This window comes from Haliaeetus albicilla, chromosome 12 (genome assembly GCF_947461875.1).
Source record: "Haliaeetus albicilla chromosome 12, bHalAlb1.1, whole genome shotgun sequence".
NCBI classification, from domain to species: domain Eukaryota; kingdom Metazoa; phylum Chordata; class Aves; order Accipitriformes; family Accipitridae; genus Haliaeetus; species Haliaeetus albicilla.
In genome coordinates this window covers 21819815-21847530 of record NC_091494.1, presented here as the reverse complement: position 1 = coordinate 21847530, position 27716 = coordinate 21819815, and the positions used below count along the sequence as shown (strand labels likewise).

The window sequence follows — 27716 nt, the reverse complement described above, 5'->3', positions numbered from 1 at the left end:
TTGTTTTAATGCAAATGCAAACGTGGTTATTGTAGCCCAAATGCAGACAGCCACGCTGCTCCCAAGACACACACATGAGATCCTGTGTTCTCAGAAGTGCCATCCCCTACAAGCGGTCGGGGTATGACCCTGTGGCACTGCAACACGACATTATTTCTCCCTGAGCCGTGGGAGAGTTCAGCTTCAGCTCATATAGGAAATGGGGAAGGTACAGATAAGGGCAACTGTTGCCCTCAAAGTACAGCAGGTGAAACATCAACCCAACAGAAAGCGGAACGGGCTCTAATCTACAATCTCAGCCACATCAGCTTCTCTTGGCTGAAGGCACTAGTAAATTTAGGCAGGAGCAGCGTGGGAGTACGCATGCATGCACGTGCACACAAGCATAGCAATGTCCTGGCAGCAGCGCACACCGTGTGCCACAGAAGCATTTTTGCAGGGTTACAGAATTACCCAGGTGAGCTCTTTAATCCTGTTTTTCCATTTTTATTCAGCAAAACAGTCATGCATTTAGAGACTACATAAAATTTGATTCATTATCTTAAGATGTTTCACTAAAAAGAACAATCCAGAAGAGATTAAATTTCAGCTAAATGTAGCTTCTTGCAGCTGGTGAGCTTTTTTTATAGCACTGTATGTATTGTATCCATTCCTGGCAGCAATCACAAAACAGGAAACAGAGAAGTTGAAAGTCTCAGAATTGTGCATTCTCAATTAGATGAGACTGCTTCCTTCGAGAGGGTAATGTGAAACAGAAGTAACAAAGCAAAACAAGAACAATCTCCTTTGTGCTGCACACAGATTACATCATTATTCATATGAATTCCTTGCACATTATTCCTTTTGTCTCCTGCACTGACCAAGCCTTTTCCCTTTCCAAAAAAGCCTCCGGACAGTTTCGTAAAGGGTTAAAGCTTAAAAAGGGAGGAAATTAAAAAAAAAAAAAAAAAATCCTTGTTAAAGAATCCAGCAGTGCAAATGAAACCGAAAGACTCTGTACATACACGATGGCCACAACAGCTAAAAAATAAACCCGTCAGCCTGGATGAAAAGCTGAAACTCATAGTTAAAAGCAGTTTAAGAAACGTGTTTAATGTTTCCACTCGGCTCAAAAAAAAAAAAATCTGTTGCAAAATGCACATTGAAATCAAGAGTGAGCTTTAGTGATTTAAGGATGCTGAAAGCCATAACGCTATAAAAAAAGGCCAGATGTTCCAGGAATACTACTATATTCTGCAATTCCCTTTGAAGTTAAAGAAAAAAAAAGAAAAAAAAAAAGGCAAAAAGCCGCACCAAAAATAACCCTGCTCCTTTTCAAGTCACTTGCCTCTCAAAATAGCCTGCACTATTAAAAAAAAGTAAAATAAAAGCCCGCGGCCGCCAGATGAGAGGAAGCGAGGGAAGGCAGCGGCGGCCACCCGCCGCAGGGCCACGCTCCCAGTACAGCCCAGCAGAGCCCAGCAGAGCCCGGGGCAGGCGTGGGAGCGGCGGGGCGGCGCGCGCAGCCATCAGGCGCAGGCACAGCTCCGCCGCCGCCGCCGGCCGCCTGTTACCAGGCGAGCGCAGCCAATCGCCGTCGCCGGCGAGCACAAGATGGCCTTTGAACTCCCCACCAGCAACTTCCTGCTGTTTTTAGAGTACACACAGTGCAATGCAGTATGTCTGTCAGCTATGCGGCACAAAGGAACAGCCATTTTGTGACTCAACTGGACCCGCACCAAAATGCCAGGCAGGGCAGCCTTCCCCTCTCCTTTCGCGGGGAACGGGGGCTTCCCGAGCACCACCGAAACGGGAAAGGGATGCCCTCGGCTGTCATCGGCAGCCAGGGAGGGCGGTTTTCGTTTAACCTCTTCGTTTCCCTCCTCCCCCCGCCCCCCAAATCCTCCTCTTTCGTGTGTAACTACATCTTCATAAAATGGCTGCCACGTAAAACGAGGGTGTTCTGCTCTGCGAAGGCTGCAGCACGGACTGCAGAGCACTCTGCCTCTGTAAGGTGGCCGCTGAGCAAAAAAACCACCATTTCAGACCTCAGACTTCCACCTCTCTGAACAGAAAACAGGCTGAGATCTAACCCACCCCAACCTTTTTTTCCCCCCAAAAATGATGTTTTAGTGCTAGAGAAGGCAAGAGCTGGACACAGACGCAAGGGTTTGTTCAGCCCTGCAGCTTCTGTAGCAGAAACCATTCTCACACCAGGGCATTTAGGAGGTGCAACAGGGAACTGCAACAGACACGGGCCAGGAGAAACTAGAAGAACAACGTATCCACCGCATGTTACTTGCTATCCCCTACAAAACTCAGTCCCGAGCTTCGGGGGGACCCCAGCCTGCCTCTCACCTCTGAAGTTCACATGAGGGTTGCACCATGGATGTACCCTCTCACACCACCTGCCTTTCAGAAATGCAGCACAGAAGATGCTAGAAAACACACCAGGATTTCGCTCAATTATTTAATGCAAGTCCCAGGTACACAGGTAGTGGTTATTAGTAACTGCAGCGTACCAACTTTTATCCAAGGTAGAGAAAGTTGCATGAAATCAATCAGCTTCAAGTTTGGAAAGATTTACTGTCAATATACAAAGGACAGGTGTTGCTGTTCATCTAGAAAGGCACCAAGTACACCCTGCAGCTTTACAAACCATAAAGTGTTAACGCCATTTTCCTCCCCAAGAATAATCATCTGGTTTGGGACAATTCTCAGGTGTTTTTGTTTATTCAGCATATATACCTTTGCGCTTTCTTAGGACAGGAAAGGTAGGAATCAATTCCAAACACATTCCCCAGTTAGGACACTAAGGTGGTGTATAGGAATTACATTTTCTTCTGCTTTGACACCTTCCTCTCATCCTGCATTTTTGCTTCTCCAGCCCAGGTGAACGGCACCAGCCATATCCACCTTTCCCACCCGTCTCCATCACCCAGGCCTCCCACCAGGGTTTGTGTAACAAGACTTCCCCTATTTCCACAAATGCTGAGCTGGTCTCACAACTGGGGAGAAAGCTGGCCAGCAGCACATGAAGTAGAGACATCAGTGCATTTCTGGACTACAGTAAAGCAAAGTGGTGGCTTTACTTCCTAGAAATCATTTCCCCTACAACTTCAAGTCAACCTCAGGAAGTAAAGCCCATTTTACGACATTCAGCTGACTCACAGCTCAAAAATAAGCTCAACAGGGCTCACTTACAAATACCCTGTGCTCAATTGTTCCCACATTTCAAGTGAGTGGATGTTACCCACAGCAGGTTTATTTTGAGAAAAAATTGTGAAGGGGGAGAAGGGTAACCTCACACAACAGGTGTTACATGTAAATTGATCAATTATGATAAATAACCTTTCAAGGAAAACACCAAAAGCACACATGAGACACTATGCAAATATAATACCCCCTAAGGACAAAAAACCCAAAGGTCTTCATTCTGTGGAACTACTGCTAGATGTCTGCAGTTTAATCTCCTATTTAGCGTAATAGTTCTAACACCGATAAAATACCTTAGTTTAGATTTCCTGAACAAGTTATACCCATTATTGCTCTTGCTGATAATCTGCACTTTAAAAAAAAAAGCATAAAGGCTTAAATAAGCTGAATCATTAGTAATTTTTTTAAAAACTGACTTTTTAAGCAATATTTTGTGTGCAGTATTTACAGTAATATAAAGATAGCACGGTTTCAAAGTCTGGTGTGTTTTTAAACTGCATTATTATAAAAGGTCTGTATGGGTGCTGTATGTAATGGTTCAACAGTCCCTGAGGCTGATTTAGTTAATAATCATTTCAAATTAAACAAACTTACCCATATCCATTTTAGGTTTTAAAATTTGACTGCAATTTTAATACATCCAAAATACCATCCAAGTTTATGCTAGACAGTTACAGTAATTTGATAATATATATATTCCCACAGTATTTCAAGTTTGTGTGTTTAAGGAAGGTTAAATACTGGACATCAAGAATACTATTCAAACACCTGCAAACATCACATAGAGCACATGTGATACAACAGACAGTTCAGAATTATTTTTTATTAGTGTTGGTTAAAAATTATTGAAGACAACACCAGAGAAAAATAAACAGGCCACGATTCAATTAAAATTAACAAAATGCAAAACTCAAGTGTATTTACAAACCAGAAAACAAAAATGCATATAGTTTAATTTCCAATTTTTGAAAAAGCCGACCCTTTAAATACAAAATGAGCAATTCAGTAATTATACTTCTGCATTCCTAGCAAACAAACATTTCCAGTATTTCATACTTTTCCCACACCAAGGTTAAGTTTATAAAAATCTGTAAAGAATCTCATTACTCAACAAAAGTAAATAAAAACACTCTGAGCAAAAAATACATTAAACAAACAAGCAAAGCATTTGGAGCCTCTTGTTAACAGTCCCAGCATGTATTTTATGATACGAAATGCTATCACCAGCAGGAGAAAGTCTGGTTAAATTGTATAAAAATATTCTAAAATACCTAAACAGTATCAAAGTTCTACAAGCTCAAATAAAATTTGAAGTAAGGAGTATCAGACAAACAGGCATTTTCCAGTTTATATTTTAAAATGAGCTTTTTTTCATTCATGTAACTTTTTCTTGTGTCTATTTACTATAATTTACTACTACACCAGGCTTCTGTATGGCCCTCAGTTAAAGTTTAGACTTCTAAGATTCTTCAAAGAAAAATTTGCCTTGTATGTAAAATGGTGCAATGCAGCAATGCCTAACCGACAAGGTCATTTTTCACAGCACAAAAAACCTAAAAACTGAAATTCAAAAGCTGGAAAAACATAATACAGATGAAAGGGCTCCCCTGAATAAAGGTACAGTACCTTTTGACTATGACATGGGCCCTTAAGTCACAACACAACTTTCAGAAATTGCTACCAAAAAAAATTAGGGTGTGGCATGCTAACAATCTCAAGGTCATTCCTTAAAAAGGAAGCAAAATCCGTAAAATGTTTTGTATTAAGCACTGACAGTAACCCAAAGCTGTCAAAGTAAACAGGGTATTCACAGGTTTTGCAAAAAAAAAAAAAAGTAAGTTGATAGATCATACCTCGATGCATTGCTGTGGACTGAACCCTCCTCTCCTTGGCTTTTGTCCTTATTTCTCATCATCTTTTTATTCTTAAATATTAAGAGGGGGTCAGGGGTGTCTGTTTGCTTTGAAGTCCTGTGCCCAGGTATTTACTGTCAAAAGTTGAAAGAAAGGTAAGGTCCCAGTTCGTTTCACTGGCTTTCATTATCAGGAACAAAGTCCTGACGCTGCAATGATATTGTTATAACAATACACAACACTGATCAACACGGCAAAACGGAGATTTAAAACAAATAATCGTTTTTAGAAGAAAAATCCGAGAATAAACACAGTAGAGAAGCATCCTGCAAACTTTCCCAAAGTAACACTGGATGCAAATAATCTCTGTATCTTATTGCGTCATCCCAATACAGCTCAAATCGGTCGAAAATCAAAGTACTCAAAACGGCAGAAATCTAAAAATTATTATTATTAATTGCTCACCTACCTGATCCATGCACCGCCGCCAGGACCAAGTCGATATTAGTTTCGGGTAGTGGAAAAACATTAGATCCAAAATATTTAAAGTTATAATGATAAAATACGAATTTCAGAGAATGAAAAAAAATATATATTCTAATCCCAAAAATATGCCGCTGATAAAGCAAAAGAAGCGATAATTAGTACAAAAATGTCCGGGGGAAAAAGCTCATTAGGAGAGCGCACAAAAATGGAGGTACGCCATGGCTTCTAAGCTGGAAAAACAACGACCTGGGCTCTCTCCACGGCTTCTTCTTTCCAGCAAGGCACGAAAAGGGAGCCCTCAAAAGCTGCTTTTCTGCCCGAAAAAGGTCCGCTCGGCCCCCGATTAGTGCCTAGGAGAGGCAAGGGGCTGTGGGGGCCCCCTGAGGCTGCCCGAAAGTTAGGGAAAGTTGCGTAAAGTGTTGGGGAAGGCACGGAGCTGAGCGCGCTCTCTCTAAGGCACAGCCGCCATCTAGAGCTCCTTCCCAGCTCTGAGCTCTGCCTTTGATTGACACTCTCTACATTTACCCCACAACTCAGGTGATGTACCATAGACCCACCCCTTCATTTCTACCAAAAAAAGAGATAGCCTCCACCTAAAGGGTGCCTGCTACCCCCACAGCCCTGGCTTCTTCCAACTACCCCAGCTGAAGGGGCACCTTAACCCCATGTGGCTCAGGCACCCTTTTGAAACCAGAAAGAAATGGAATTTGTGCCTTTTGTTTTAAAGATTTGCTAAATATTTCAGTGCCTGGGCTAAAATTACTTCCTCCCTGGACAGGAAGTGGTGCTGTTACAAGCCATTTTGAAAGAATGGAAGTGGAGCTAACAGCCATGCAGCCAGCAACAACCCACCTTGGGGCTCACCCCACCCAAGGGGTAGCTTTTTTTCAATTCAGTGGCAGTACCCCCAGACAATAGCTCCACCATTCATCACCCAACACTTGCACTTAAAGCTTGGGACATGGGCATCACACTCTCCTAAGCAAGCCCCGCATGGCTGACAAACCCCTCCAGCTCGACAGCGCCTCCCTAGTGGTTCTCCCCAACAACAAAAACCCAACAGCTACACAATTTTCATCTGTTTTGTGAAGGCACTACTGTAAAGTAAGTCTGACACCATTAAAAGGGTTATTTCTAATTCACTTTCTTAACCCATTAATGTTCATTAACAGATTTTAACACAACAAATGAATTTTAAAGCCGTATAATAGCTGAGCTGCAGAACTGGAAATCAAACAACATCTCAAATACAACATCCTAGTACTGAGAGGATGTATCACACAGGAAATGGAGGCGATCCAAGCATCCCCTAACCACTTGTATTCTCAGTACCAGTTGTCTTTCCACAAGCAACAGACTCCTTAAAGTGCAAGGACATCTTGCATATTCGTAAGCAGCACGACAAGACAGTGAAATCAGACACTGGGGGAATGCTGGAGGAGAAGGGGGTAAATGAGCTAGTTTGGGCTTCTCTGGAGACATCCATGGCACAGCATCCCAACAGCCTAAAAAAACTGGCTTCCACCAGTAGAACCAAGATAGTCCCCATCAACTCCTCCACACACTTGCCATTCACGTCCTCCAACAACCTACCATCTTTCCACATCAAGGGGTTTGAGAAGGAATGCTCTGTTGCCACAGTCCATTTTAAAGAATTTCACTTTACCAATTATTTACAGAAGACCCCTTGCACCTAAACTACAAGAACTGAAAAACACCATGCAAGACCATTCCAAGCAATCTGGGGTAACACTAAGGAAATCCACTCATCTGAATGGGGATCCCTTTAGGTTGGTCCCAGTATCCAACTCCGCCATATAACACATGGCAAAACCAAACTTGAGCAAGCATGTATCACCAAAATGGCTGGATTAAACAGGTACAAACAATTCATCATGGTAAAAATAGATATTTACAAAGAAGTCTGAACAAGCCAAATGGTTAAACACACACAATGGGGATTTGTTTGGTTTTGTTTGTGTGTTGTTTGTTTTTAAAAGAAAACACCTAGGTCATCTCAGCACCAGGTTTGTCAACTTGGCCCTGCAGCATAAAACAAAGACAACTACGAATTTCAGGTGAAACATACATAGGAAGGCAGCTACAGTTTAACTATCTGATCCACAAGAAACTTGAAAGGAAATTTGATTTTTGAACATTAGAACCATTTTAAAATTTGTAAAAGTTAACATGTCGTCTGTAGCAGTACCAAAAATAACTCAATTTTTTCTCATCAGATACATGGTACAGTGTCATGCAGCTAAGCCTACATTCAATAGCAGTGAAGCAGATTGCACACTCATACAAGAACAATTTTAAGATCAGATAGACTACTTAGGAAGTCTGTTGTCCAGGAAATCTGTTGAAAAGTTTCTGTACCCATGTACAACCAAAGAAGCATACCTAAAAAAGTTACACAAAACATTCAAGTACTCATTTATTGTCTTATTTGCCCAGCCTTCAGTTGTTATCAATACCATCTTAAAATAACCTCAGAAAGTTCAGCAGAAGTACCCTGACAATAAGCCAACTACTGAAAAAACCCTAACATTAAGCACCTGAATGAACAAACCAGCGAATAAAAATTCATTGGAAGTCATGGCAAAGTGAACATAATTTGCAAATGAAAAACACATTTTAAATCAAGTACAGCACAAAATTTTACCTTGCCTTTAGTGCTTAGCAGCTAAAGTTTTCTCACTTTAATAGCAACCAAAAACGTAACCCACTTCAATATCAACACAATAATAATTAAAAAAAAAATTCAGCCAGAAAGGACAAACACAAAGTGTGAAAGAAACCAAAACCTTTTATTAAGTCACTTAAAAAAAATTACATTTCTCCAAAGGGATAGCAACAGATCTCTTGCCAAATGAATTTGCCTGTTATGCATACACAACTGAGAGTAAAATTTTGCCACCCAGTCCTCAAACAGATCCATCATTGGATAGTCACTGATACAGTCCCCTGATTAATTCAAGTGCAAAGTCCATTTGATAGGATGATCACAACCCAGATCTTCTCTGGTTTAACAACACGAGAGTCCATGTTTTAACATCCTTTTCTTGGACAGACATATCACAGCACTCATGCATTAGTCCATTTCCTCAACCTCTCAATCAACAGTGGAACTCCCATCTTGGTGTCTCATTCGTAGACTCCTTTTGACACTCTTCATCTGATTGGATTCTTTATGGAAAATTAAAAGAAAAATGCTGTTGGAATACAGATCATATCTTTAAACTAAGACATTCAACTACCATACCTTGAAGATAGTTTAAACATATAACTGACACTTCATTCCATATTACACATTCCAGAACATCTACTTTTGTCATGGACAAACAATGTCAAATCATCAGTTCAAGAGTCAAAAATACAAACTTTAACCAAAACTATAAAGAAGTAGAGGAAGAACTATTAGAAGTTCAAGAACCCTTTCAGGCTCCATAAATTCCATTTTAAATTTCTCTATAGTGTTAAAACACTAGAGAAATCAATAGTGGGAAATCTGAGATATTTGCTCTGGCAACCATCTTTATTGGACTGATCCATCTACTAAAGCTGACACTTCTTAGTGGAAAACCAAGTTTATTGTAATAAGCCAAATTTTTTAACTACTGCCAATGCTCCTTTCTTCAAAGGCATAGATCCATCAAAACCAATGTAATAGGCATGAAAACTGGTTTCTTATATATATATACAGATGGTGACTGGAGACAAGACATTCCACCATCTTAACCCAGTTTTCCAGCTCATGAAAGACATACAATGCAACAGCAAACACACACTTATAAAACAAATGGAATGACTGGTTTAGTTACTGGTGGCAAAGGACATGTCAGAACTCAGATGAAAACGGTAACAAGTTACACCAGTTGCCTTTAGCAAGGCTACCATGCTACTCCTGATCCATATTCAAGCTTCACTCTTCATGTAACAGCAACCAAGCCCACAGGTGAGTGACAAACCAAATTGATCAAACAACTTCCACATGGATAAATACAAACCAAATGTCCCCTTTACATTTTCTTCCAGGAAAAATAAGCTCATGTACTTAAAAAGCAAAAAAAACCCCTCCTCCTCCTAACATGCAAAAATCAAGTACAGGAAGTTACTAAGTGTTAAGAACATCATTTTAAGACCAATGTTAACTGTAGAAGAGACTGACATACAAAAAAGGCTTTAAAATGTCTTCATGATTTTGAGTATCTGCACTCAAACGTCAATTTATTTTTTTGAATGTGTATAGCTTTAACCTCATTTTAGCCTGAAAGCCAACTCCATCACTATGTTGTTCCCCTGATAATCCTGGGCAGATTCTCACAGCAAGTGATACAGAAATTACCCACAGTACAGCAAAAATCAGTGGAGCCATCTAGTGGTCTCTGCCTCATCATTCTAGTTTCCCCATTCTCATTTCAAAATAACCAGTTACAGCAAAGCAAACAGCAATGGAACTAGTGTTACAAGCCTCAGTCTGACTTTCACAACTGCCCTTATGTCCTGTTTTATATTCCTCTATAGACTTCCTTGTTTTAAATACAATGGAAAAGAAGTACAGCACACAGAAGTGGAATACAGGATCTGGTAATTCACTTTGCATTGTACAACATGCGCAGTTCTAATAGCATTCAACCACAGGATCTTCACATTTTCAGAACCAGAAATTGAACATTCAAGTTTGCAGAAATTCTTTGGTTCAAGCATTCAACTCATCCTCAGTTCATACAGCAATTAAATATTTTGAAATGTTTTCTTCCCTCCTCCACCCCCCACTGAACTGAATAAACAGGTTTTGGGGGTTGTTTTGGTTTGGGGGTTTTTTTTTAGTTCTTATTGGTATACTAGCCTAATTTCAAACCCATTTAGGCATTTGAAGATAAATTAAAACTTTGAATAATTTTTAATGTTAATGCCTTGACTGAGGTACCAAAACATGAAAAATAAACCACCACAAAGTTGTCCATTACTGTCACAATCAAATATTCAGAAGTACTAACATGAGCACAGTGGAAATCCCATAAATAAGACCGATAAAATAGTTTTTATAGTTATTGTAAGAAGCTTAACATAAGGAAATTTAATTACTGGCATCAGCTTTCCCCGCCTCTCAAAATATAATTTAGTTACATATTAGTCAACCTTAAAAGGCTGTTTTCAGTTGGGTTAGCCTTCTGCATTAGACACTAATGAGATATGCCAAATGCAATTTAAGGGCAAATTTCCCTAGTAGGTTCACCTACATTTGGCTGCACCAAAAACTTTGCAAGTAACCCCACCACATTAATTTTAAACTCTTCTCTTGACCTTGTAAAATAATTAGCAGTAAACAGAACTGATGATATATTATAATTAAGAACATGCTACAACAGCCCCTGTTCTAAGAGTTATTCATACATAAAAAAGATGCTATACTAATGGCCAAAATATTAATAGCAATCCATTCACTTTTTCATGCAAAATCTACATTTGCTTTAAAATATTTCAGAGCATTTGTTTACTTATGAATTAAGGCACATTTTACTAAGAAGTTCTGATAATGTTGCAAAAATATACTCCTCCACTAAGACATACTGCAATGATCCTACACTTAAGGTAGCCACTGAAGAGCCCAATTTTTTTGCTAGATGACATGAGTATTTCATTCCTTCTGTAACATCAATTAGGCATCATCCCATTTGTCAAGCTTATATTATCTACTATTTACTGTATTTGTTTCCAAACACAGTATTTTGGTCATGGTAAATAAGGCACTTGGGTAGTCATGTAATACTTTCAGTTTCCATCACATCACTGGTAACATATTGAAATTCTGTGTCAATGGACAGAAACCATTCACAACCATGCCCAAAGGTTTAATGCAACAGTTTTGAAACATCTGAGTTTACAAAGTTTTTCTCTTCAGTTTTCTGTAATTATTTGTTGCTCTACCTATTTAGAGACAACAGCAATAAAAGACATCCCTTATGGCCAAAAACATGGCTTCAGCCATTTCATGTCTATTGGAACCTTGCATTTCTGAAAGTGCAAGATTGAAGGTCAATCACAACATGTAAAGGCATCAGCACAAGTGCATAAGACACCAATACATTTACAAAGTTTTCCAGGGTGAGACCTCTCACATTCTGAGGCTTGAATTTAAAAACCAAGGTGACATACTGCTAGTAAAGGGAATTCACTCCAACAGAGGGAGCTGAATGGACAGAATGAGGTTCTGAGCAAACCAAACCTGAAGTTCTACACTTCAAAGCTCATTAAAGCAAGATTTTTTTCTCAAAAACACATCTCTGGTAACTTGTACACTAGAGGAAAAAGCAGGAGTGCCCTTTATTGACATCTGAAGTCCATAATGACATTACGCCCAATCTTTAAAAGAAACTCAAGTACTCCGGGCAGTCCTAAGTTTGATCTGATGTTCAGTAAGCACAGCAGTAAAAGCACAACTCATGTAGGATCAGGTATTCTTAGCTGAGAAAGGCTGTTTGCCAGGTTTCTCAGATTTAGAGATTAATTTCAGGTAAGATGTGACTTTATAGATGCACTCTTTTGTGGGTATTATTTTTAAATAATAAATTTTATTGCATTAAGCAAAGTATACCAACTTCAATAAAGCTCCTGCTGTTTTCAAGTATTTCCTCCCTTCAAGTAAAAAAACAAAGTTTAAAAAAAAAAAAAAATCAGTGCTGCAACTAAACATTGTTTATGTTAACCAGAGAGGGTAATACTAGATCTTTAAAGATCCATACATTTAGATGTTTTTATAAATGCATTCTGAAGCAACTTCTTTTGAAGACAACTGTTTCTTTAAGTCAATAACAGTTTCACATTCACCCCTTCCTTTAAGGAAGGATTATAAAACAGAAAAGGATGGAAGAATTACTCAGTATGTAACTGAAGAGCCAAATTCCTGCTCAAGAAACCAGATCTGACAACAACTAATTTACAATCCAATGAGAGAAGACAGAAAAAATGCCCAAAGATAGATGTAGGAAACAGATGAAGATTAATATAAAAATGGAACATGAGTCACATGTTTAGAGATTATAGCAGGTTGGGGGGGGGGGGGCAACAGTGGACAACATAGGAAGAGGTTTGAGAAACAGCTGGAAGGAGTAACATTTACTTCTAACATAGCAAGAAATAGGCTGTTCTACACATACCTGCAGTGTGAAAAATGGCTTATGACTTCTGAAAGAACAAAGTAATAAAACTTACAGAACACAGCAGAAGAGATGAAACACTAATCAAAGATTGTCGAAACGGAGCACATGTACACACAGTAAGAACTTAATTCCTCAAAGTTCATGAATTCTACTCTTTTGCTTCAGGACTGAAAACTCAGTGATAAAATTGGTTCAAAATGAAATATACCTAAAAGCAGCACAAGGCCACATCAACATGGCCTAGCAAGGTTTGCACCTTACCCCCACATACTCCTTTTTACTTTCAAAACAGCTCTACACTAGCCTCCACATCATGTGAGTGGACTAGAAGAAAGCATGGGACTTTAGAGTACGAACAGGGAGTAGCTGCTTTTCTAGCACCTGAGGCAGCATAGATGCAGTTTGTACAAGGTAAGCATGGTTGCTGAAGGTCTCTGCTAACATACAGAGCCATTGGACAGTTAAAAATCACTATCATCTATCCACTGAAACAAGAGAATATTTGCATCTTGGAACAACATTTTCTCAAGCTGTCTGCAGTCTAAAGAAGGCATTAGTCAATCAGGTAGCACGTCAAACTGAAAGAACTGTCTCCAAGAAACTGTCTCTTTTAAAGAAAAGCATATATTCCGAAGCATAGTTGTACAGGGAACAGAGCTTCCCGCTAAAAAAAAGTTAATTCATGTACACAAAATGCAATGGATGCCCCAATTAAAAATGTAGAATCAAGAAGTCTGAATTTTAAGCAGACAGGAAGACAAAAGGACTTCGGTCTTTCCAGAGACAACTCCCAAGAGAGTCACAGAATGTGCCAGAGACAGCAAAACGTCATCAAGACCAAATTCCTTTTAGTTAAGGAAACTGAAGAAAATCCTATCCCCATATCTATCCAGTATAGAACTGAATGTATTTTTCTACTCAAGTCTGCCAATTTTGCATTTTGACTATATGAGGAATGATTCCTAAAATGAAATCTATCAGCTAGAAGTTTAATACAGGAAACTGTATCAGCATTACATACCATTTTCTGCAACGCTGAAGCTTTATGAATGAAGAACAGAAACAGAACAATCATAGAACAGAAGACAGTTACTATCTGCTCAGACTCTCACTGATCCTCACAGAAGCAAAAAAGGACAACATGAGATGCTCATAAGACAAATTCTTCCTGCTATGATACTTTCCACACCATTTGTTATCCAAATTGTGTGTAGTACTTCTCTGTAGAGACAGGTATTTGTGTACCAAAACCTTCTGAACAAGCAAACTGATTTAACAGTTCTCAACAAAATCTGGAGTCAAATCACAGAAGCAGAAGACCAATGAACTACAATTAGATATGAAAGCTGTTCTCCAGCGAGACAGGTTGAGAGTACTATCCAAGTATAGCTTCATTTCCTAAGAACCCAGCAAGAATGATCCTGTGGTCCTTCTAACTGAACCTTCTAGAAACACACATGCACGCACAGACACACTTTAAGGAACTTTAGGATGTATTCAGCCAAAAACTTGAGCAAGTTAAACATTACAGCCATGTGTGTTTGTAGGGTTTCTTTTAAAGCTAAAAAGTAAAAGTTATTAGGAATAACAACTTACCAGCGCTTCAATCAAGAGCAGTTATTTTGCTTACAGTGAGTAAATCAATTCCTCAACACATCTGTAGGGAAAAGGATATATTAAACACTCGAATTAAAAGAAAACTAAAAAATAATAATAAAAAAACTTTCGGAACTAGAAGACCAGAGCACTAGCATGAGAGTATTACAAAAGCCCTATCCACAAATGAGGGGAAAAAAAAAAAGTCCCCAGCAGATCGTAGCATACAGTACCGAAGACATTTCTGTAAAAAATGTCAAGTATCACCAGGCAACCCATTATCAAAGAACCTGTGCAAACCACCCAAAGAATTCAGACCTGTACACAAATTCCTCGAGAAACAAAGCAACAACAACAAAAAAATATTTTTTTTAATTTTTGAGAAAGATCAATCAATCAGGCATCAAGTGGAAGTATGCTTCAACTAACTGATCTGCCCTTCACGTAAAAATAAAATACTCTTTTTACTGAGAGGTGGTATCAGCTAGATGAAGTGGAATTATTTAACACACTGATATGTAACAAGTTACCTACTCTATATCTCAAAGTGATCTGCATGTGGACAAGGCTCAAATTTGAAAACTTGATTTTGAAAATGCTTACTAGCAATCCACATCAATAAACATTTAATCAAAATCATCTTAAACAGAGGTAGGAAGATTAAAATAAGACCTAAAACTCTAAAACAAATTTCACCTGCATGAAGTCATCCTCTATCATGAGCCATACAAGTTATCCACCTCACATGTACAAGCAAAAAACTGTTTCTCTCATGATCTCTCAGAATCTACTTATATTGGAATATAGCCTCAAATACATAAAAATTAATGAACCTGTTCAGTGATAGCATACTGTGCATTATTTTCTACAATCTTCTAAATTCTCGTCTTCAAATTGATAGCTACTCAGATGCACAGAAAGCAAGCTGTGATGAACAGAACTGCAATTTCTTTGTTGATGTAATTTACTTGAAATTATTAATATGGAAAAAGATCCCTTTAGAAAGGGGAAATGATAAAAAAATCATAGTAGTAAACTGGCACAAACATCTAGAATTTCCAAACAAACATGAAATTTAGAAGTTTAAAACATGCATTTAAATGTGACCCAACAGTTGTTATTAAATGGAAGCACAAAACTGAAGTACTTCTAAAATGGTGGATGGGCATTTTGTAGAAGAAACACAACATGGTTGCTAGACTTTGATCATCCAAGAGGCATCTATCAGTCATGCCAAGCATAAGAAATGAACTAGATAAAGAGGTTTACTTATGCCCTTCAAATCTCCTTCTGTCCTATACGTACCATTTCACGCAAAAAAAAGCCACTCAGAAACTGCGATTTAATATATGAAGACTAGGTAAAAGTTAATGATGAAAAGACTTTCAACTTACAGCTCTCAGCCATTTTTAATAATTTACAGCACAGCTAAACATACACCATCTGCATTCAAGTTTGTTCCTGTTCTCTTTAATTCTAGAGTTAGCATCCAGTTATAGTAATTTCACAAAAACTTTAATGAGGATACTTAATATGGCTTTATATTACCACAGAGGAACAGCTTCCTCTACTGAAAAAGTTACCAAGGCTCAACCAGAGCACATTCTTCTGACCTCAGCAAAATTTTGCAAAAGGAATCTAATATGTTAGGATGGTATCACTTGGTAGTAGTAAGACTTCTCTACTCTGAAGTGAACAGATGAACCAAACAATGAGTTTTGTAAAAACAGCACCAAGATGTTAATAACATATTACTTTTCATTCATATGATCATGAGTGATCAATTTTCCACCATTATAAAATATACCACTGTATTTTGAGTTTTTGAATTTTAATATCCAAAACACATTCATTCCTGAACTACAGAATGCATCACAAAAGCTGAAGGTTTATGCCAAGAGCCACAAACTATAGCTAGAAAACACAAGTTTCAGATGAAAAAAATTAGCCTTTCAGATAAATGCCTGTATTTCCTATTTAATTCTATTTATTTAATAAATGTCAAACTGAAAATCTTTTAATCAGACTACTCACAGTAATTGTTGTAACCCCTTCGTGATTAAAAAATCCATCCCTTATTTAAAAACAAACATGGATTTACTTTTTTTTTAAGGTAGCCTTATAGTTGTGGCTTATATTTATTTTTAAATTATAGAATGACATGTCGTAAGTACCGTACAGCCTACTCCACATAAACCATGCCTTGCATCATAGGTCCATGACTCGTCACCAAAAGATTGGCACTGCCAGCTCTAAGAACCAGGAAAGTGCATCTCCTTTAACAGCATGAGGTAAGGTCAGATGTTCTAAAGCTATTTACCCCATGTCAGAGTCTTTCTTGGGATAAATTAAGAAAGTATTTTGGCAAACATGAAATATATCACTACACCAATGTTTTTCGATATAAGCTGCCAATGCTACAAATTCATTCTATGAGATACTTATATGGCTTTGTAACAACATAGAAGAACAGCTTCCTCTACTGAAAAAGTTATTAAGACGTGACCAGAGAGCATTCTTCTGACCTCATCAATCCTCATTAGTATGCTGTAGGGTGGTCATGAACTTAAAACTTTCCTCAAGTCCCCTGTAGTGTGCATCTAGCCTACTGAGGTCTACCTAACCAAAAGATCAAGCTGCCATTTACTAGGTGAAAACATGTTGTTCCTACAGGAAAAGGGAGCTCCAAAGAGCTCACAAAAGTAACAGGGGACATACAAAACTGGGTTTATTATAACATCTATTCAGCACAAACAGCATCATGATGATATAGGAAATATGTAAGATCATTAAGATCAAAGTGCTCAATTTCATATTCATCATAAAACACTCAGGTCAGTCAAGATGACTCTTCTTTTGAGCACTGAATTTTTTATTTTTTTTTTTAAGAGCAGGTCCATTGAAAGTTGCAGCTTTAGACATTTAAGGATTTAACATTAGGAATACAAGTCTTGAGTTTGACAAATTCAGTCCCATCATTACTATCAGACTTTTATGTGAATCAGGCTAGTCTTGCCTTTATTGTAATAGACTGTGCAATATCTGGTCATTTTGACGCTCTAAACTGAAAATTTGCATGGGATTTCACCTATGTTCTGCTGTTCTTCTCAAGGTAACAGACCATTTCTAACACAAACTTCTAATTCTCAAACTTCCCATCAGACAGTTACACAATGAAAGTCTAGAACATACCTAACAGCCTTGTTCAATAGCTGTGTTTTGTTGCAGGACATCCATGGTGTATGGTACATGTCTAATCTCTGTAAATATTATTTGAAATCTGCCTTGCATATTAGCAGTGACTTACTGCAGATAAAGATTTATTAAAACCTAGAGAGACATTTTTAAAAAGCATATGCAAAATTGGTATATGACTTCTCTTATATGAACAGGCTGAAGCCTTCATCCAAGCCACAGGGATTCACAACATCTGTTTTCTTAAGTTATTGTGATAAATTATGTAATTTTTAAAAGCAAATTATCAAGAGTATTTTTGAGAATCCTGATAGACATGTCTTCATGAAGACACCTTACACTTTGAAATTCTGAACATGTATTGAAGTACATTAGCATGCTAAGCTGTGAAAAGGAACCCGTCAAGACAGGCAAACAAGATCCCCAACTTTTAATTACACAGTGGTGAAAGCATGACTCAAATGTAACATGTTACTCTGTCTCTAAATGCAGAACCTTAAAGTGTAAAAAAAGAAATTAAAAAAAAAAATCAAACATTAGAAAGACGATTTGTTTATACTGCAAGAAGGACAGTAAGATACTTCTTAACGACTGGGTGCAGGTTTAGGCTTTTAGAGTAAAACTTACACTGAAAAGAGAATTTCTAAGTTTAATGTATAAAAACAATTTCTTGGAAAGGAAAAGCTTATGAGTGTCACTTGCTAATGAACCAATACCTTGAACTGAAGGAAAAGCATTTCTAAAATTTGATTGGACTTAGTAGATATGGCAATCCTCATAAGCACAGCTTTATTTTACAACACGTTGACATGGTCGTTTCAGATTCTTTAAAAAAGTCTTATTTATGAGTGACCATAAAAATCTTACAAGATGTGAAAGAAGACATTAACATTACTGTATCTAGTACTTGCTAACAGTTTTCAAATGCACTAAAGCTTGAAAGAAAATTCAACACAGTAAAACATTGTAACAAATGTTCAATGTTTATTTTGCTAAAAAAAGAAAAATTACTTCCAGGATAATAAAAAAACCCACCAAAAAACAACCCGCAACACAGTATAACATACCTGGTATGCACAGCACGGAATTTTGCTCAAGGTCTTTTACCCAAATAGCCATCTGAATCTTTGGAAGCAAGAACAATATCCAGTAATAGCCTCTAAAGAAAAAAAAAAACAAAACCAAGTTTGTCTGAAAACAAAGGTCCATACAGATTTTACCTACAGTTTTAACATTCTTGATTAATATAAACTTTTTTATAACACATAAAGTGTGTTACGATTAATAAAAATTTTACCCACAGTACAAAAATGTAAGTCTATCCTTGCCAAGCATTAGCATTCAGGTCTCCAAAATCGAGACATAGGCCCCAAAAATCTCCTTCTGTATGAATACCTGAAATCTCGGGTCATTACCATCATACACAAATTCTACAATATCCCCAAGCATTAATGTGACAAACTCATTAAGTACAAAAAACAAACAATTTTAAAAGTTCTATGCACGTTTTCACTGGTGAAATGGGACATATGGAACTTCTGGGTTTATATGAACATACTGTCATTTCCCACCAAATACAATGCATATGTATGTGTATACATCTATAAAAAAATAACAATCCACTTATTAAATAGCCTTAGTAAACTAAAATTTATACAGAAGTAGTTAGCACAAACATCTCATTATTTCAAGACAGTCTAGCCATATCTGCAAAAAAAGGCTTTAAAAAATTCCAGATAATTTATAAAATGGGTCCACTCCAATTTAAAAATGATGTTTTTTTCTTCCCACCTGCACAGCAGCCAAAAAGGCAAATCCCAAGATCAAAAAAATAACAAGGAAATTAACATACTACAAGTTATAACCACTCTTACCTAAGAAAATAAGGTATGAACGATTCTTCTGGAAGCCAGTCAGGAAATAAGGTATTGTTCACGGAATTCTACCTAAAAAAAAAAAGAAAGTATCAAAATTTTCAGCATTTTGCTTCAGAAAAGCAGAACAAGTCAGATACTTGAAATTTATTGATCTTTAGGTAATTAAGTTAGGAAAAACTTATGATAGCAGTAACTGTATCTTTAGAACTCAACTCTAAAAATAAAAGTACGGGTGGCTGTACATACTTGGCTGAAGAAAAACACTGGAGATGAAGAGTGACTGACATACAACATGCATGATCTATGTTTTTGCATGAATAACTGCAATCTGCTCTTCTGTCTCCCATTACTTTAATTTTGAATGACTTAAAGATCAAATGCCTAGCCAATTTGTGATTTTTTTCTTCTTGAGTAATTTATCACACAATACCTCTCAGTCCTTGTACTTTTTTTCACATTAAAGTCTTTAGAAGTAGGCTATGCAAAATTAAATAAAACCTCTAGTGATGGCAAAGTAATTTGAAAATGGCTTCTGTCATCAGCTTCTCTGAATTTCAAGTCATAAGTTACTTGATCTCCCCCCAAAAAGATATCTTTTTTGCCCTTCAGAATACAGTTTCAAAGCCTTCAGCTTCTTTAACCTTTAATCAGATCCCAAACTATGCTCTTTAACACAAGGAACACCATATTTGCACTACCTCTAGCCAACTTTTCTCGCCTTTTGTGAAAAGGCTTAACATTTTATTTTGCAGCAGTCACATTTATCACCATTATTTTGTACTCTAGAAGTCTGGCATAATTCTGTAAATATGCGGGTAATTTAAAAAAACATTTTAATGTTACATTAGAAGATATTTAAATATAAATTAAAATTCCTACACCTTGTATATACAAAAATGCACAACTATTGAATAAAATATGTTAATAATTAAAAGCAATCTATTTTCAGAGACACTTAGCTGCTATTTTATTTTCAGTAGCTGAAAGAAACAACTCAAAGCTATTTTAAAAATTATCTCCTAATGTATTAAAAAATAAAAATAAAAAAATACAGCAGACACCCACCTAAAGCTAGAACTTTCTTTTCAGCAAAGTGTGTATGTCTCAACCTGTTCTACACTGCAGAACTGTTGCTGGGGTTATAAAAGCACCATAATCCAAATCTAAAATAAAGATACCAAACACTTTGCATAAAGATGATAGAAGTCCAATGGTTGCTGAAACTTGTATTTATATTTCCAGAAAAAAAAAGCCAACTTTCACAGTTGTAATGACGGATTCATATTTGCAGAGAAGTACAGAAAAATGTAGATTTACCTCCAACTGCAATATTTAAAACCTGCACGGAGTTTTATAATCCTGTACAAGTGTACACCAGATAAATCAACAAATATGGCTATACGCAATCTCCAATTAAAACTCAAGTTCTTAATATTTACCTCTTGCTCTACTACAGTGACTTTTTATACCTCTGGAATTACAATTTTACCCTTAAATTGATAATTGCTGAATGCGAGCCAATGCAAAACAAACATTAGGCATTCCATTTAAACTTGCATTTTTAGAAAGTCTTGCAATAGGTGTTGTACAACTTCTAAATTATTAACCATCGAAACAATGATAAAAATGCTACGTAAACAGAAACGACTGCAAGCTCCCTGAAAAATGCACAAACTGAATACTAAAAACAAAACTGACACCCAATAAATGCTTTTTAAAAGCTTTTAATGTCACACACAAACGCATTTGTTTCTTTATCATGTAATTCGTATTTAAGTAACTGCCTTTTCTTCTCATAGTTTCGCCAAAATCACAACTGTAGTATTTTGCCAACTTTAAACTGCAGACTTGGCATGACCGAGCTTTGTTTTTTTTAAGCTTGTAAGTTTTTGCATTGCAGTTTTAATTGCAAAATCATATTGCACGTAATTCTTAAGAGTTTTCTTTAAAGTTCTGCACCTGAACTGCTGTTTTTCAAGTGAAGTAAATTTCTATCTATTGTTTCGGTAAAGTACCGAGCTGTCTCATCCGCAGCCTGTTTTTTCTTACTGGTTTAGAAAGAGTTAAAAGCCAACACCCCACAAAAAAAACACCAAGTTTTATTTTTAAGAGAAAAGGACATGGCGTCTTTGTTCTTACAAACTACGAAAACACATCCCCATCTGAGCAGCAATGGGCAACAAATGCTCTTTAAACAGAGACGGGCTTGGGGCGAAACATTTAACTGATGATGTAGTACAGTCTTCACCTCTCCCCCCCTCCCTTTACTGCTGCATTGGAGTTATAAGCTGGTTTGCAGATGCCCCCCTTCCATGCTGCACTGGAGGGGAACAGGTCTGCAGCCCCCCCTCTCCTCACTGCTGCACTGGGGAACCCGTCTGCAGCTGCCCCCCATCCTCTGTGCTGCATTGGGGGACGGGGTGTGCGGAGACCCCTCGGTGCTGCATGGGGGGGGGGGGAGCGCTCTGCAGCCCGGGAACCGACGAGTGTCACCGGGGCGGTCGCCGAGCTGGGCTCCCTCTGCGGCACCCCTTCGCCCGCCGCTCCCTCCCCAAACCGCGCGGCTCCCCCCTTACCCGAAAGGGGTCACGGAGACGAAGGGGGGTCCCCAAGGCTCCCCTCAGGGAGCGGCGAGGGGGGGCAGGGAGAGGCAGGCGCCCCCTCCCCCTCCCGGCTCCAAGGACATTTTGTTTTTCCTCCCAAGGACAAAGGACAATGAGAAGCGAGCAGACTCAGGCACTTACCCGGCGAAGAGCAGCCCGTCGGCAGGCAACGGGGGCCCTGAGGACGGGGCGCTGCTCCCCTCCTCGCCCTGCCCGCGGCGAAGGACGGCCCCGCGCCCGCCCGGCGAGGGAAGAGGCGCGGGCAGGGCTCCGGAGCCCGGCGCCATTACCCTCCGCTCGTCGGCAGCCCCGCACGGCAGCCCGGCTCGCCGCCCTCCGTCGCCCCGGAACCCCCAGAGTGCCGGGCCTGACTTGGCCCCCGAGACCGGCACCCGGAGCGCTCGCCGGGCCTCCCCGCTCCGAGCCACGGGGAAAGCGCCCGGGAGCCCGGCTGCAGCTGCGGCTGCTTCCCCGGCCATCTTGTGCCGTGTGTGTGAGAGAGTCTCTCCGTCTCCTCTCAACTCCTTCCTCCCCTCCCCCCCGCACAACATGGCCGCCCGCTCACTACTCACTGCGGCGAGGAAGGGGCGGGCCCGCGCCCCTGCCCCCTACCTACGGCGCGCAGCGCAGCGCCCCCCCCCCCTCCCGCCCCCAGCTCCGCACCGCACCGCCCTCGGCTGCGCGCGCCGCTCTCCATTGGCCGCGCCGCGCCCTCCCCGCCAGGCCCGAGCGCGCGCACCGCTTCCATTGGCCGCGCCGCGCCCTCCTTCGACCTCCCCACCCCGGGCCCGCGCGCACGGCGGCCGCGGCCTCCCATTGGCCGCGCTCCCCGCCTCAGCGCCCGCCGCCGAGCTTTGGCGAGCGGCGCCGGCCGCTCCCCATTGGCTCCTGCCCGCCTCCTCGCGCCCCCGCCCCGCCCGCCGCGGGCTCGCGCCCCGTCCGCACGAGCCTCCCCTCAGGGGGAGGAGGGCGGCGGGCAGCTGGCGCGGAGCGCCCGCCCCGCCGGCGGCCCTGGGCCCTGCTGCCGCCCCCCTCCCCAGGCCCACCTGGCCGGGGGCGTCCCCAGCTCCACCCCGCCTCGTTTCAGCCTTGACCCCGCTCGGTCTTGACCCCGCTCGGTCTGGGCGCCGCCTTCCCTTCTAGCCCACGGTTCGGAAATCTCTTCATACCTCAGCCTGCCCAAGGCGCCCCTCGCCAGCCCGCACCGAGCTACCGTGAGGCTCAGCCCCCCGCACTTGGCCTCTGTAAGAACCCCTCGCTTAACGGCCCAGCTCGCTATGGCACCCTCTGCTGCCATTCCCACAAAAAGCACCTCTCTTCTCGTGAGCCCTTGCCCTTGATAGGTGGCAGCCCGGCTTGGGCCCTGGCACAGCCCACCCACCAGCCAGGCCGGGGCACCGGCCCCAATTCACCACAAAAAGTGGTGCCACAAACGCTTGGCTCGCTCGACCCGAGTACAGCCAACTGCCCTGGGCTTCCTCCGCATTGTACACGCTCAACCTGCTACTAAGCCCTGCTGCTGGAAAGAGCCAGAGCGACGGCATCACTTGCCCTTCTGCAGCGTCAATCCCAGTCCTCATTGGTACGTCTCAAAAACACCACAGACACCCAAACAAAACTAGGTATCCTACTTTTTTTTAGCCAACACCATAGAAACTGCCTCGTATGCCAACCTCACCAGGACACTGTCTCCTATTTTGACTACTGCCATGGAAACCACTTCAGATACCAGCACGATAGAGGAGCATCCCCCTCATTCTTGGTCACTGTCATACATGCCTGTCCCCAGCTAGTCAGTTATGATGTTGCTCTGCAAGAGGCACACCCAATAAACAAGGCAGAACAGCATAATTAGTATTTACATACTTCAGCAGCCACTTTGAATGATATGCATGCCTTTCTCCTATTTGCACAGCTTGCTCCATTAATAGCAAAGAGAAAGGTGTCTCATTCCTTTTTTGTATAATAATGTGGATAGTTATGGCAGCCATTAAACCAACAATGCTCAAAAAGATTATGGAAGGTCTGAGGAGCTAGTCTGGCACTTGAAATCATGTAGTTGGGACTTCAGCAGTGCTCTCCCGAGCTGGGTCCTGGAAAAGCCAGAAGTAGCTGGTAAGCTGAAAAGAATCGCTCACTAATGTCCCTGAGGAGAAATTATTTTGACCCGAGAGATGTATTTGCTTTCAAAATACAGAGAAAAGCCAGGCCTCCTTGTATAGGGTAGCAGAGGAGGAACACACAAATCTACTGGCTTGTAGACAGTGGTGATAAGGTGGTTACCATCTTCAAAGAAGGGATGGTGGTGGCCTGCATAAAGGTACTACAGCATGGGAGCCTCCAGCCAAGGAATCAACAGTGGAGCAAAACAGCAAATACTGCTTATCACTGGAAAAGGGCAAAAGGCCTTTTTTTGTTGTTTTTTTTTTCTCCACAAGAATAAGAATGGAAGTTCTGGTCTACAGAGACTATGAAGAGCAGGAAGCCTGTTCTGCAACTTCATTACCATTCAGATTCTTGCAAAGGCTAATATTCTTGCTCTCAGTGGAGCTACTCGCGTGTAACTGTATGTAAAGGTGTTTGCATGGACAGAACCCAGATGCTGTCCTCCTTGGAAAACTACCAACAGTGAAGAAAGGGGACAGGCAGCCAAGGATAAGGCAGGAACTAGATAAAAGTAGGGCACAGCAAAAGCACTTCAACTTATGTCAGCATTTTCAGCCAACACTGCAAGGTATGACTTTACAGCAAGGACCAAGATTAGAAGTTTAGTGTACCATTTCCAGCCTTTCTACTGTTTCTTCCCAGAATACAAGTACATTTCTAGAAAAATATATAAAGTATGATCACTTGTAATAACCACATGAAAGGAAGAAAAGAGATCAGGCATTCAAGACTTAATTGCACTTTGTAATAGTGTGATTATAGCCAGAAGAGTAAGACTGTAACTGAACAAGACCTAACCTGTATGCTCAAACTGTTATCTGATTTTCTCTAACTATACCAGACTGTCTAGTATAATAGACTATTCTTCTTTAAAAAAAATTCATGTATATTTAGAGATAGAAATGTTTTTGAAAGTCACTTGCTGTATTGCTGCTACATGTAACCAAAAAATTATTGGAAGTCTAATATCATCATTAAATATATTCAGTGCTGCTCTTTTGCTTCCTAGCCACCAAGGCCTAAAGCAGCTCCAAAAAAGCTTACACAAGTATCCATTACCTCTTCTGTTTCTTGGCTTCAAGAGAGTTGTATGTATGTGAACTTAAGTACAGTCAGTCTCTCCAGAGCCATAGCACTTGTCTGACAACTTTGCTGTTCATGTACTGATAACAGTCTGTTTGCATTCTTCTTTCCTAATGAAACAGTAGAACAACACTAGTCTCCTTTTTCACATTTTTATCTCCCATGGTCGGCTCTGTATAATCACAAAATTCTCATTCCTACTGCCTCTGCAGTTACCCCATTTTTTCCCCCTTCTAAATTCAGGCATTTCTACACAAATGTAAATTCCTCCATATGTTTTTTTTCTTCTCTTTTAGATTACCTGCTTTCTTGCTTTGTGTATCATCAGACCAAATACTTCAGCCATGGTTTATGAACAACATGTCTGATAATAATGAGACAACTTAATATTTCCATTACTAATTTGGGAACTATTTTCTGAGACTGCATCTGCGGCTAGAATTCCAGATGGAGGCACACAGCCTCACTTTCTGATACTCACCCAAACTATTTTCTTCTACAACCTTTTTTCCTTCCCCCCAGCTCCCATGCAGATTGTTATTATCCCTTAGGGACAACATGCAAAAACACACTAGTTTCACAGGGCAGTGTCCCTTCCCTGCCTGCCCCAACATGCCCTTTGTACCAGAGGATACCAAAAGATTGGTGAAGAAGCTTGTTCTTTGTGATACATGAGGTGCAAAAGTAGCATACAGCTCTTTGAAGACACAAATATAATGGGAAGGCCAGAGATCTGACACCGATATTTGACAAAATGGTTAAGTATTGCATCTGCCTTCTGAAGTGGAAAACAGGAGTCTAAACAAGATTGAGATGTGTAACGTCACTGAACTTTTCTTCAACCAAAACTCTATCACTTTTCAGGAGAAATCAATAACAATTTTCTAGGCCCTAAACCAAACATAATAGTTTGGATTATTTTGATAGAGAATATGCAAACAGGATATCAGATGCCCTTTGAACACAGCAAGCTGTTTTGTGGTAGGCATTTAACTTCCTGCAAACTGGGTGTTCACAGAAATTGTCACTTTTTCCTGAATAAAGTATAGTCCTATTTTCTGTTTTTGTATGTAACCTGTAATATCTTACTAAAACAATCAATCTGCCTTTTTTTTTTTCCTTGTGTTTCCTTCCTCAGTAATTCACTATTAAAATCACAATAATTGTCCAGGCAGATACAAATTACCTTCTATCACACTCCTGAAAACCTAGGATTTTGGAGCAGCATGCACAAAGATGCTGTAAGAGTATGGCTATGCCTGCACTGCTGTCGTCTGTGGGCTTCTCATAGCAGTGACAGAGTAACATCGACAGAAATGTAAATAAAGACAAAGTTCTTCTAAGCATGGAACCAACTTCCCTGTATGACTGGTGAAGATGATTATGGTATATTGATCCTAGCTAAAGCTTTTTGCTACTGTCACAAGACAAGCAATAACACCAGCAGCAAGGATAAAAACCAATTCTAGCAATCAGCTTGTGCTATTCATTCTGCTCTGAGTCTGGAACTGGAATTCAAATCCAGACTTTTGTTCCAGCCTGTAATGAATAATTGCAAACACATCGACACACATAGAGATAGAGAGAACTTTTACATACGCCCTTTTTGTTTCTAGGATTTAACACTGAAAACTAAGATTATGTTAATATGGTGGTTTTGCTAGCACTTTTATGGTGCTCATGTTTAGAATGATGAACCTTGTGAGCAGAAAGAAAAAGATTTATTACCATGAATAATTAGAAACAAATTCTTATCAGTGTCATAAACATATGGTAAAGAAAAAAAATATCTTTCAGTCTGCTAAGCCAAACTCCAGTGCTTTTTTGTTTTATTCAAAATGAAGCAATTTTAACCAAGATTCAGCTCTTTTATTCCTGTTTTCAAAGAAAAATAAGTTATCAATAAAATGTATAAAGACGTAATGGAAGTGGGAAATGGAACCAATATCTTTTGTGGGTTTTAAGTGTCTTTCCTAAGCAAATTTTTAACTTGCTGGTCACAATGCATCAAAGAATCAGTATGGTTTCTGTACACGTGATCTTGTGGCCTGAGCTCAAATGCTAGATCTAAGAGCTCCTGAACAACCTACCCACCTTGCTATTTCAGTTTTGCATGAGTTCCTGTATACAATAAGGCAAATAAAAGACCAGTAACTGTTGTCTAGTGAGAGGATTCATTATTGTGCTTTATATTAACTTGACTTGAGAAATCAAGTCCACTTTTCTTAAGGAGGTTTGAAACTTGAAGATCTTTGTTATTATCAGAGATCATCTTCAAATTATCCCTTGTTGCCGTCTTAACTATAAGAAATAGTAACCATCTCAGTCAAGGTACTTATGCTGTATTTGGTCAACACTCAGCATACAGCGATTGCCTTAAATGCCAATCTTAGAGGTATAAGAAAAGTGGGAAAGATACAGTAGCACTTATTTTGATGAAATCTTATGACAGTATAAAACTCTAGATTGTTTTGAACTTAAAGAACTTGGGTGATT

The 27716-nt window shown here is 39.8% G+C and overlaps 1 protein-coding gene across 12 annotated transcripts in view; it reads right to left on the bottom strand.

The window, feature by feature from the left end:
• Positions 1–27716, bottom strand: part of CHD2 (chromodomain helicase DNA binding protein 2) — a 91397-nt gene that overhangs the window by 51168 nt on the left and 12513 nt on the right. For 3 of the 12 annotated variants that reach the window (XM_069798487.1, XM_069798497.1, XM_069798498.1), the window contains exons 1-6: positions 22113–22543; positions 19366–19437; positions 18559–18648; positions 14297–14357; positions 5518–8723; positions 5049–5182 (exon numbers count right to left, since the gene is read on the bottom strand). In XM_069798487.1, coding sequence (XP_069654588.1) covers positions 5049–5110 — 62 coding nt within the window. In that variant the 5' untranslated portion in view covers positions 5111–5182; positions 5518–8723; positions 14297–14357; ... (1 more) ...; positions 19366–19437; positions 22113–22543. Of the gene's footprint in view, positions 1–5048; positions 5183–5513; positions 11071–11101; positions 14277–14296; positions 14358–18558; positions 18649–19365; positions 19438–20433; positions 21627–21944; positions 22064–22112; positions 22544–27716 lie in introns of those variants that run through there. The other 9 variants (XM_069798489.1, XM_069798490.1, XM_069798488.1 and 6 more) reach the window with 8 other exon arrangements.